Below are 12,328 nucleotides of genomic sequence, written 5' to 3'. Positions count from 1 at the left end.
AAAATGCTTTCAGGGGTTAAGAGAGAAGAAACTGACCATGAGTAATATGGGAAAGGGAAGGCAAGTCATCATTATCGAGGGCCCTAGGAAGCACAATATATGTACACAGGTTTATACCATCTTCTATTTCAAGTGTGTCTTCAGAGATGGCATGCTCAAGAATAGAAAAGTTCCTATTTTGAAGATTTCTGATGTGTTTTGGGTTGAGTCACCACATTCCATTTCTTTATGCAATTTAATTATTTTATGCAGAAAATGTTCTTGCTCTCACCAAGTTAAACACTTGACATTTTTATCCCTTAAAATGCAACATTTTAGAAGTCTAGATATGTTTATTAATTAGTGATTATTAACACCCAGTAAACAACATTATGCCTTGTAAAAACACAATCTTTCTTCACAGCATGGAGCTGAAATCTATTATTCACTGATTCCATATGCTGAAATTCACTCAAATGGTCACAAATGACCTTAAGCATTAGATAAATGTAAATGAGGACAGTGTAGAAAATGTGCTTTTGATTGATAACTAAAAGACCAGGTTTGAAATCATGACAAAAGATGAAGTCCCATACAAAAAAAAAAGTGTATGGTAATCTCCATTCCATAATCAGCACTGTTCCATAAATGAAGGGAGTATATAGCTAAGAGCTGACCTTCCCTTTTTTCTCTAGTCCAAAGTTTAAGGCCACATGGATATATTATTGGTCTTTTTCAATCTTATATAGTATAATGAGAAAAACTGCACATTCCAGTCAACTTACTCTTAAGTATCGTAATAGAGGAGACATTTTTAAAGCCACAGACTGTATTTACCCACTTATGAGTAAGAGTCATTGCTACTTCTCATCAGTCTGATATTGTCAATCACTTCAGCTTTTAAGCACTGTTGGCTGCTCATCCATTTTCTATGAAGAAAAAAAAAGTATCCTAGGCATAGAGGAAACTCGAAATATCAAATGATTGAAGAATAATGTGTGGGCAAATGAACAGCGACTGTTGGAAATAATGCTTATAATAAAATGTATAAACAAACATTTTATATAAAGCTGGTCTATTTTTCACCCCATAACTATGATGATTCATAACTTGTGATGATCACACAAATAATGTACAGAGATCGCTCTCTCCCTAAATATGTTTATATATGTGTATATGTACACTCATGCATGTAAATATGTGTGTATATATGCAAACATATAAACATATATCAGAGGATGCTTGTCAAGAATGAATACCAAATCATTAAAAATTCCATTTTGTCTTCTTAAACATCATGAAGTAGTTCATTCATTTAAAAAATCATTCGACTGAAATTCCTATCACTTGTATAATCTTGGACCACAAATAGTTCCCATTACAGTTCCATTCACTGATTCAAAACACTAAAGCAATCAAAACACACACCAAAATATTTCACTCTGAAAAATATCTTACCAGCTTGATATTGCTTGAGTCTTAAATACACCTTTCTTCTGGTTCCTTTTGATGATGTCGTTCACATCTACAGGACTCAGTTAAGAATAATCTGTAGAGCATTGATCACTTTTATTTATCTTTTTTTTTTTTTTTTTTACTTAAAAGGAGGTATGATTTCAATAATGTGTGCTACCTTCACCAACATTGATTACAATCTCTTCACACCTTATAGAGTTGTTACAATCATTTGGCCAGTTTTTCAGTAATAAGTCTCTCTACCCTTAGTTAGTCTAGGCTTAGGATAATATTACATCATTAGACCATTATGTTAGAGAAAGTTAGAAATCCAGTGAAGGATATCATAGACCCAAAATAATATAAATTAAGGAAATGAAATTTTAAAAGGGGCCCAAGTGATATTCCCTAAATGCCCAGAGAAGCAGGGCAATGAAGAGAACTCAGATTATCTGAGCCGCTCTAACTTTGTTACAATTACCCAGCAAGAGGAGAGCCATGGGAATTTCACACCCATGTCTCTGCTTGAATCACCATGCACACTTTCTTGTATGAATGAATGAGCAGGTACTGTGATAGCTTTTCTCCTCAGGAGTAGGTAGAGAAAAGTAATTAAGTCTCCTAATGAAGGGCTTTGTTGAGGTTTACAAAAGTGCTATAATGCAGATTTTTTTTTCCAGGGTGAACTTTTCTGTATGCAAATTAAATACTGTTAAATTACATTCATTAAAAAAAATAAAAGAGACTAATTTGACTACTTGTTTTGATTAACTGAAATGACACAATTGGCCTACAGTTCTGTCTATTTCGGGAATAAAGTATTTCAGGAAAATCTTCTAAATTAAATGTCTTGCAAAAAGGGACAGCTGACATCTTTATTTTTCAAAAAAGAAAATTACTAAAGAGTCAACTGATGACTGTTCCTGATCAACCTCCCCCATATTCAGACCACACCCTACTTGGTGTTTCCATGGAATTCAACAGCATGTTACAATGTGCAGCATACACCTGTAGAGCCGTATGAGTGCGTGACTAATCTAGCAAGCAAAACATATTATTTTGTTAGGGAGGGTAATACTTCTTACAAAATAGTCACAGTGATGTTAAATTATATAACTCAAAAACCTATTAATATTTTTTTTAGTAAACATCTTAACACTACATATTTTTATACAATGTATAAATCCAACACTCCAGGAGTTCAAGCTACAGCAAGTATATGAACATATATAATAAAAGCAAAAAATTTTAAATAAAATTTTTCATAGCAATGTTTAGTCTGTGCTATTTTTGGAATTAGAGGGAATGTCTTTTGTGGTTTAAGAGTATTTTATTTCAAGTGAATGCTAGTTTGAAAAAAATGGCACAACTGTTTTAAAACATTGCTTGCATGTATACATTATTTTTCCTATCCCTGTTTTATTTAGATAAATTAGCACAGATTTTGAGGTAGCTCTTAATGTGACAATATCAATAATGGGGTCTTTCTCCTTAAGTTATAAAAGAAATTGATTGAAATGGCTACAAAATCACAGAATCTGTCAGAAAGGACCTGAGGGGTCATTTTGTCAAGCTCATCACATATTAAAACAAAAATCACCTCTATAAAAAAGGCAACATAGGGCCATCTACCTTTTTCTGGAGCCCACTACTTTCTGCATCCACTCTCCTCAATAGGTGTAGTTAGGATTCTCCCCCTAACACCTAGCCTGCAACTGTGACTTCTACCTTTTCTACTAATTCTGTCTCCAAGGCTAAGCCAGGCAAGTCTGATACTTCTTCCACATTGCACTCATAATTCTTCTTAAGGCTTCTCTCCTCCAAGTTTAACATGCCCAGCTCCTTCAATTCACTCAGCTGGCATGAACTTGAGGCCCTTTTACCACTGTGTGGCCGCCTTCTCTGAATAGTCTACAGCTCATCAATGGAATCCACATCTTTTCTATAATGCAGTATCTGGAATAGAACACAATATTGTCAATAGGAGACTATCAACTCTTTCTCTAATGCTGTACTTTATGCCTCTCAGTGCACATACACAAGTGTATATACATATATTTATATTTATATTCTTTAGTCTCTCCTTATGTAATAAAATCACAGTCAATGTAAAAGACCTAACATCATGTACCTAAAGAAGAAAAAGATCACTTTCTGATAAAATATTAACAATAATATTTAAAATATTAAGAAAATTCTTTGTATAGTCAATAATCATGCATTTTGCCTATATCTTTTATTTCTATATTTTAAGGTCATGGGGTTTTTGGTCTATCATCGCAATAACATATACATGTACATATATATGTATCTACATGCACATGTTTGTATATATGTATACACATACATACATACATATGCACTATTGCACCTATTCTTGCAGTAGTTAATTTTGAATGATATGTAGTCCAAAAATAATAAAAATAATACTAATATTGACAACGACCACCATGACAACAATAATAATAGCTAACATTAACATAACAATTCCTGTGTATTGCCAGGACACGCTGCTAAGCATTTTACAATTACTATGTAATTCTTACATCTTTCCAACTATCCTTGAATGCAGGGGCTGTGATTATCGTCAGTTTCTAAATGAAGAAACTGAACTCCGTCTCAAATAATTCATAGTGTATCTAGTTCTTATATGTTTATAAGGTTCATGTTTTTGAACACATGTAGGAGACTTCACATTTGTCTCTATTAAATTTCATTTTATTAGATTTGGACCAGCAGCTTATGTAGTCAAGATATTTTTGGATCCTGAATCTGATAAATGTAATAACTGTTCATGTTTACATAGCATTTAAAGGAGTGCAAAATAATATGTGTATACATGTATATATACTTATATACATTATCTCATTTGTTATACAATATATTAGTCATCACAAAATTGTCTAAGCTCAAATGATAAACATGTTTACATACTGGGAATAATGTACAACATCAGGGGCCAAATATTGTCTATTAGACATGAGCCCAGGCTTTTGAAGAATTCATAGAACGATATGATATTGAGTATTAAGGGACTTGAGAGATAATTAAATTTAAACTTTTCATTGAACAGATAAGGAAACTAAAGCCACAGAAATTTTGATGAGAACACAGAATTAATAATTAGCAGAATCAGGATTTGAATGCAAGTCCTCTTGACTCCAAATTCAGGTCTCTTTCTACTATATTGTGGGTTAGGCTAAGGGCTTAAAAGTGATTTTCAATTAACTGCATATCACACAATCACTTCGGATCCCTCTTGTCTAGGGAATATGGCATTCTAGGGTTATAAAATATATGCTTAAGGCTAAAAGTAAACAGGCGTTCTGTCTTTAGATGCTCCTCTTAAATAAGACACCTGATAGAGACAAACCCACAATATAGGATTCCAATTTTAATTTTGCCTCTGGTGATTCTTTCAAGACACATTTCTTTTTCCAAATAATGATAGCAACATAAACATCAATTTCCATAAAGTCACTTAAAATATCTATTAAGATTAAATTTCATGTAAGACAGAATTTCTAGACCCTCAAGTTAATGTTTGATACAGTCATATACAGTAGTATATAATTTAATGTTTGATACATTAATGTACAGTATTACATATTTTAATATTTGGTAACTGAGTTGACTAAAATATAATTCCATTTTCCTTATTAATAATCACATAGCAATATTTCACAATGCAATATTTTCTTGAGTTAGTATTTTCAAAGAAGATAAAATTATGTAACTGAGATTATAACATATTTACTTTAGTCTGAAGGTTAAATGATTAGTCTGCTTTGTAACCTATTTAATAGTTTAATTCTGGGAGCTATTTTTATGTGTGCTAATTGTTGAACTGAAAAAAGGGATGGATCATTGTTTCATCAATTCTGAATCCCTGTTCCTACACAAATAAAAGAATTTTCATAAGGACATTTCTCCCTACATACTTTACAACCTTATAACCTCCTTGAGAGCAAAGGCTATATTTTATATCCCTTTTATGCCTACCGGGATACCTGTCATCCACAAGTATACTTAGTACATATTTACTTGGTTTTTAAAAGTTGAATACTCTAATTTATTTTAAGTATATCTTTTAACTTATTTACTGGGATATTTCCCCTTTTTGTTCATCATTATGTCTCACCAATGAGATTGGTGCTAGCAAAATATACTGTTGAGGATATTTCTGCTAAATGAAGACTATTTCAGAAACATGGCATTGACTAGTATCTAACACTCTATCTAACTCATATCAGTCTGACTCATATCTAACAATAACTAACCAAGATAAGGTTGAAAAGGGTTCATGAGACTCACATGTACAAAAATGTTTGTAGCAGCCCTATTCATAGTGGCAAGAAACTGGAAACTGAGTGTATACCCATTGATTGGAGAATGGCTGAATAAGTTATGGTATATGAATGTTATAGAATATTGTTCTATAAGAAATAATCAGGAGGATAATTTTAGAGAAGCCTGGAGAGACATGAACTGATGCTAAGTGAAATGTGTGGAACCAGGAGATCATTGTACATGACAATATCAATATTATACAATGATCAATTCTGTTGAACATTCACTCTTTCTAACAATCAGATGATTAATGCCAATTCCAATGATCTTGTGATGAAGAGAGCCATTCACTTCCAGAGAGAAGACTGTGGGAACCGAGTGCGGATCACAACATAACATTCTTAGTCTTTTTGTTGTTGTTCACTTGCATTTTGTTTTCTTACTCATTTATTTTCTTATTTTGATCTGATTTCTCTTGTGCAGCAAGAGAATTGTATAAATATGTTTATACATATTGGATTTAACATATATTTTTAACATGTTTAACATATATTGTTTGCCATCTAGGGGAGGGGGTGGAGAGAAGGAGGAGAAAATCTGAAACACAAAGTTATGCAAGAGTCAGTGTTGTCAAATTATCTGTGCATATGTTTTGAAAATAAAAAGCTTTATTAAAAAAAGATGCAAAGTCATCCACTGTATCCCAGGCCATCAAAATCACCCTGACTTTTTGTCTTGTCACCAAACTTTAATGACTCAGGAAGAGAGAGTGAAGCGATTGACATTGTGCAATTTCTGCCTTACTTAGATCCCATTCATCCACAAGTCAAAGCATTATTACCCTGTGTGGTTATTGGTCCTCTGAAAGCAAAGGCCAAATAACAACAACAACTCAGCATCACTGGACTTTCCTCCAGGAAAACACACCTTTGAATTGGGGAGACAGTGGAATCATGCTTCTATTAATGCAACTGAAAAACCTTACTATTCTTTTCAGACATTGCAGTTTAATGCTGACTTTAAAGATATATAGAATATTTTTTCATATGAACTGCTAGTTACCTCTTTGGTTTAATTTTTGAAAATAAAAAGTTTTAGGCATTTAAAAAAAAGAGTTCATGATTTAGACATAAAGAGGGATACTATAGGTAAGTTAGGGGAACAAGGGATAGTTTACCTCTCAGATCTGAGAAGAAGGGAGGAATTTATGGCCAAAGAAGAACTAGAGAACACTATGAAATGCAAAACGGACAATTCTGATACATTAAACTAAAAAAGTTTTGCACAAACAAACCCAATGTAGCCAGGATTAGAAGGGAAGCAGGAAGCTAGGAGGACTTTTTTTTTTTTTTTACAGCCAATGTTTCTAAAAGGACTCATTTTTAAAATATAGAGAGAATTGATTAAAATTAGCAAGAACCTAAGCCATTCCCCAATTGATAAATGGTTAGAGAATGTGAACAGACAATTTTCAGATGAAGAAATTAAAGCCTTGTAGTCATATGAAAAATGTTCTAAAACACTATTGATTAGAGAAATGCAAATTAAAACAACTATGAGGTAATACTTTACATTTCTCACATTGACTAAGATGACAGGAAAAGATAATAATTAACGTTGGAAAGGATGCGGGGAAAACTGGGGCACTTATGCATTGTTGTTGGAATTGGGAAATCAAACCACCATTCTGGAGATCAATTTGGAGTTATGCTCAAAGGGCTATCAAATTGTGCATACCCTTTGATCCAGTAGTGTCTTCACTGTATCTGTATCCTGAAGAGATCATAAAAAAGGAAAAATGACTCACATGTGCAAAAATATTTGTTACAGCCCTTTTTGGAGTGGCAAGGAACTGGAAATTGAGTGGATGCTCATCAATTAGGTTGAATAAGTTACGGCATATGAATGAAATGAAATATTATTATTCTATAAAAAATGATCAGCAGGATGATTTCAGAAAAGCCTGGAGAAACTTACATGATCTAATGTTGGGTGAAGTGAGCAGAATCAAAAGAACAATGTACAAAATAACAACAAGATTGCATGATGATCAATTGTGATAGACTTGGCTTTTTTCAACAATATAGTATTTGAAGACAATTCCAATAGACTTGTGATGGAAAACAAGACCGACATCAAGAGGGAGAAGTATGGAAATGGAATGTAGATCAAAACATAATGTTTTCACCTTTTTATTGTTGTTTGTTTGCTTGTTTTTTTTTTTCCTTTCTTGTGTTCTTTTCCCCCTTTTGATCTGATCTCTGTGTGTGCAACATGATGAATATGGAAATATGTTTAGAAGAATTGTACATGTTAGATTTATATTGGATTGCTTGGGGAGGGGAAAGGAGGAGGAGAGGTAGAAAAATTTGGAACACAAGGCTTTGCAAAGGTGAATGTTGAGAGCTATCTTGACATGTATTTGGAAAAATAAAATAATTTTTTAAAAACGGGAAAAAAAGTGAAGCCTATGTTTCAATTGTCTTCTGTTAGAGAATTAAAGAATTTTTTTCAATGAAATATGAGTTTTCTCTTTGATTTAATGAAATCACAATCAATGTAAAAAACTTAACATCATGTATCTAAGAAAAAAAAAAGACCGTACTTTTATAAAGTGCTAATAATAATGATATTAAAATATTATGAAAAGGCTTTGTTATAGTCAATAATCATAGCTCTTTGCCTAAATCTCTAATTTCTACATGTTCCCCTCCTTTATTCACATTTTTTGTATACATATCTTTCCTTATTAAATTAAAAGCTTTTCAAGAACAAGGTCTCAATACTACCTCTTAATCTGTCTCCCAAGCCAAGCAAATCCCATTGCCCATAGAAGGGCTTAAGGAAGGTTGGTGGAATAGAATGAACAGCAGTTGAACTGCTATGCCCTGAACCTAATAGTTTACTAATGTAACTAATAACTAGAAATTAGTGATGTTTAGCTAGAGAGGACTTAGGGGGACCCAATGGTGGGTTTCATGTAACTGAAAGGCTGACATCAGAAAGAAGTAGATCCGTTTTATGAATTAGGGTCAAATGGAAAGCTTTACTAGGAAAAACTATTTCAATTAGCAATGTCCAACAGAGAATTTTCTTCTTCATAGAAAGATCTGACTCTTATGCCCAGAAATGCTTAAAAAGAGTTGGAATGATCGCGTGCCTTTTGTTTTTGTAGAAGGAATTTCAGTGAAGGGTGAAATGTTGGACTCTATGGCCTTTAAGGTTCCAGATCTAAAAATTCCATTATTCTAAAAGAAAGTAATGATGAAGAAACTGCTCAAAATAAAAAGATAGCATACAATATCAGAAATTTTGTCGGGACAGGTAAATGTGTCACACATTGTTCCTACCAGGGAGATGAAAATCTCTCGTACTTAAGCAGTTGTTCATTAGCTTCAATGCACCTGCTCTTCAAAACACTATATACATTAATAAATGTTTTTTGAATCAATGGATCTACATATTTCTCCTGTTTCTTGAACTTTCTGGCTCCTTTTTTGATAATTTTTATTAAAGCTTTTTATTTTCAAAACATATGCACAGATAATTTTCAACATTCACTGTTGTAAAACTTTATGTTCCAATTCCGCCCCCCTTCTCCCCACTCCTTCCCTTAGACAGCAAGCATTCCAATATATTTAATCATGTGTAATTATTCTATAGATATTTCCACAATTATCATTCTTCACAAGAAAAATCAGATAAAAAAGAAAAAAACAAGAAAGAAAACAAAATGCAAGCAAACAACAACAAAAAAGTGACAATGCTATGTTGTGATCCACACTCAATCCCCACAGTCCACTCTCTGGGTGCAAATGGCTCTCTTTATCATAAGACCTTTGGAACTGGCCTGAATCACTTTGCTGTTGAAAAGATTCATATCCATATGAATTGCTGTTGCTGTGAACAATGATCTCCTGGTTCTGCTCACTTCACTTAGCATCAGTGGATGTAAGTTTCTCCAGGCCTCCCTGAAATCATCCTGCTGATCATTTTCTATAGAATTATAATATTTCATAACATTCATATACCATAAATTATTCAGCTATTCTCCAACTGATGGGCATTCACCTTTAGATATTTTTGCCTATATATTCTCTTCTGATATCTTTGCTATGTTATGTAGTTGAATAAACAATGAATGGCCAAGGAATAAATTGTGCTGTAATACTGCCTACCCAAATGATTTATTTAATGGAATAATTTTTTCACTTGGATTTTTTAACTCTTTCGGGTGATGACCATAAGATTTAGGGCTAGCTAAATATCATTTGGTTCAAACCTTCATTATACAGATGAGGAAAGGAAGGTGAAGAGAGGTTGTGGCTTGTATAAGATTATATATAGTATTATCTAAACTGGGATGAGAATATAGGTTCTTTACATTCAAATTCAGTGCTCTTTCTAGCATACCTTATTTCATTTTGCAGACCACTCATCATTGTCACTCATTAGCTAGTAGCTGGCACTTAGTCATTCAACAAATATTTATTGATTGTTGTTGTTGCTTATGTACAATATATGTCATATCATATTATCTATAACACATTCAATAGAAAGTCAAATATGTTAATTGGCAGTAACATCATGGAAAAAGAAATGATGGTCCCAGGTTCTCAAAAAGCCAGGTGTTCTAGTGAAAACAAGAAATCTATAAAAATTCATTAATCTTTTAGATTTAATATTTTGTTAAGTTAAATAATGTTAGGTGAGCTATACTAGAATTTAAATTTAGGTACTGTCTTTATAAAGTGTGGACAATGACAATATATGCCTATTCTTATAGACTCCAAGATTCATTATCTAGAAGTTATACAAGTTAATGAATGCTTGGATCAAGAGCAATCAAGATATGTAATAGCAAGGAATTATGTTATTTCATATACCATGGTATTTGTTATTATTTGGATAATGCATTTGGTTATATCCAATCTTAAGGTGATCCAAGGCACTGGAGTCAGCATTTCATGGCTGATTTTCATAGCTATGGAGATTTTAGTCATTCTAGGCATTATTATAATAGGTACTCTTCTGTTACTTTTTCTCAAAAAACTTTTAATGGCCCTCAATCAGTTATGGGGGAAAAAATACTCATTGCCTCTAATTCCTGAAACTCAGGACAGTGGAGGAACATCAGCAATTTCCCAGTCACTGCCTCTCTCATTTATATGCTACCAAGGATTTTATCCAACAAACATAGATTAGATGCTGACTGCATTCAAAACAGAGCCCTAGATCCTTACCTAAGTACTTTACAATTGTTATCTTATTTGATCCTCTAACAACCCAGTGAGATAACTGCTATTATTATCCCCCTTTAACAGTTGAGGAAACTGAGACAAACAAAAGTGGCTTGTCCCAGATCACTGAGCCAATAAATGTTTGAGGCTGCATTTGAATTCAGGTTTTCCTGATTCCAAGGCTGGAACTCTAGTTACTGAGCCACCTAGATGTTAGTATAAACAGAAATAAATAAATTTTACATATATATATATATATATATATATATATATATATATATATATATATATATATATATATATATATATATATATAAAAAGTTCATAAAAATAATAGAGGCAAAGAGAAAAAGATAGACAGACAGAGAGACACAGACATACCCAGAGAGAAACAGAGAGAGGGACAGGACAGAAAGAGAGAGAATGATAACAATTGAGATAGATTAAGAAAGATTTGGTCTATGTCGTGATACCGGAGATATTACAAACATTTATTAAGCACCTATTAAATATATGGTACTAGCAATGAGTACTTGGTTTTCTCTTTATTTTGAGATGCCAGGATTTCATCATTCCTCTGATCTATTCAAATTTCAATCCCTTCATGCCTTAGCAGAGAGCTTAACAAGCTGCTGTGGCCAAAAACAACTTAGAATTAAACAAACAAAAATTCATCACTGATGATTCATCTCTAAGATACTTGGTGAAGCTCTCATTTAAAAATTTAACAGCTTGTATTCCACTAACAGGGTCTTTGAGTACCAAGGTAGACCAAGTACTGGCAGAGGACTATATCTATATATAGTGTAGATAGATATAGATATATACTAGATATATACAGTAAGTCTGCAAATCCAAAGATGGGAGAGTAAGTAGATTAAGAATTAAGTTCTAAACAGAGAAGATGCCATAGACAGTCATCATCAACAGTGTCATCATTATCAGTCATCAGGATACTGCTTCAAGTCCTATCTCTGACATGTAACTCTGGGAATGTCAGTTAATCTCTCAGTGTCCCAGGTCATTCTGTATAATTATCAGTTATTGAGAAGGTGATAATTTTCATAGGTGAAGGAAGTTTCCTTATCTAGGAATCTCTGGTCTAGTTGGTATCCTTATTCCAATCTTATCTATGTAGATGTGATATCCCCTTTTCCTCTGGGAAAGGAAGCTCCCTGAGGGCCAATCAGTTATGGATGTTTTATATCCATAGTAACAAACACAATACAAAGCCTGGCACGTAGTAACAACAATAAATATTTGTTGAATTCATTACTAAATTAAGTTGAATTCCTTCTACATTTCAAATACTGTTTATGCAGTTCTGGGATTCTTTTGGTATGGTTTACTTATCTATTCAGATG

The 12,328-nt window shown here is 32.9% G+C and overlaps 1 protein-coding gene across 5 annotated transcripts in view; it reads right to left on the bottom strand.

Moving 5' to 3' along the window:
* CAMKMT (calmodulin-lysine N-methyltransferase) overlaps positions 1-12,328 on the bottom strand; it is a 501,495-nt gene that overhangs the window by 56,956 nt on the left and 432,211 nt on the right. For 4 of the 5 annotated variants that reach the window (XM_074286712.1, XM_074286713.1, XM_074286716.1 and 1 more), the window contains one exon: positions 1,438-1,504. The exons of the other annotated variant lie outside the window; for it this stretch is intronic. In XM_074286712.1, the coding sequence (XP_074142813.1) occupies positions 1,438-1,504 (67 nt within the window). The remainder of the gene's footprint in view (positions 1-1,437; positions 1,505-12,328) is intronic. 5 annotated transcript variants of the gene reach the window in all.

The sequence above is a fragment of the Sminthopsis crassicaudata genome, chromosome 2 (genome assembly GCF_048593235.1).
Source record: "Sminthopsis crassicaudata isolate SCR6 chromosome 2, ASM4859323v1, whole genome shotgun sequence".
Taxonomy (NCBI): domain Eukaryota; kingdom Metazoa; phylum Chordata; class Mammalia; order Dasyuromorphia; family Dasyuridae; genus Sminthopsis; species Sminthopsis crassicaudata.
Note: the sequence above shows the minus strand (reverse complement) of the source record. Positions and strands in the feature narration are given on the sequence as shown.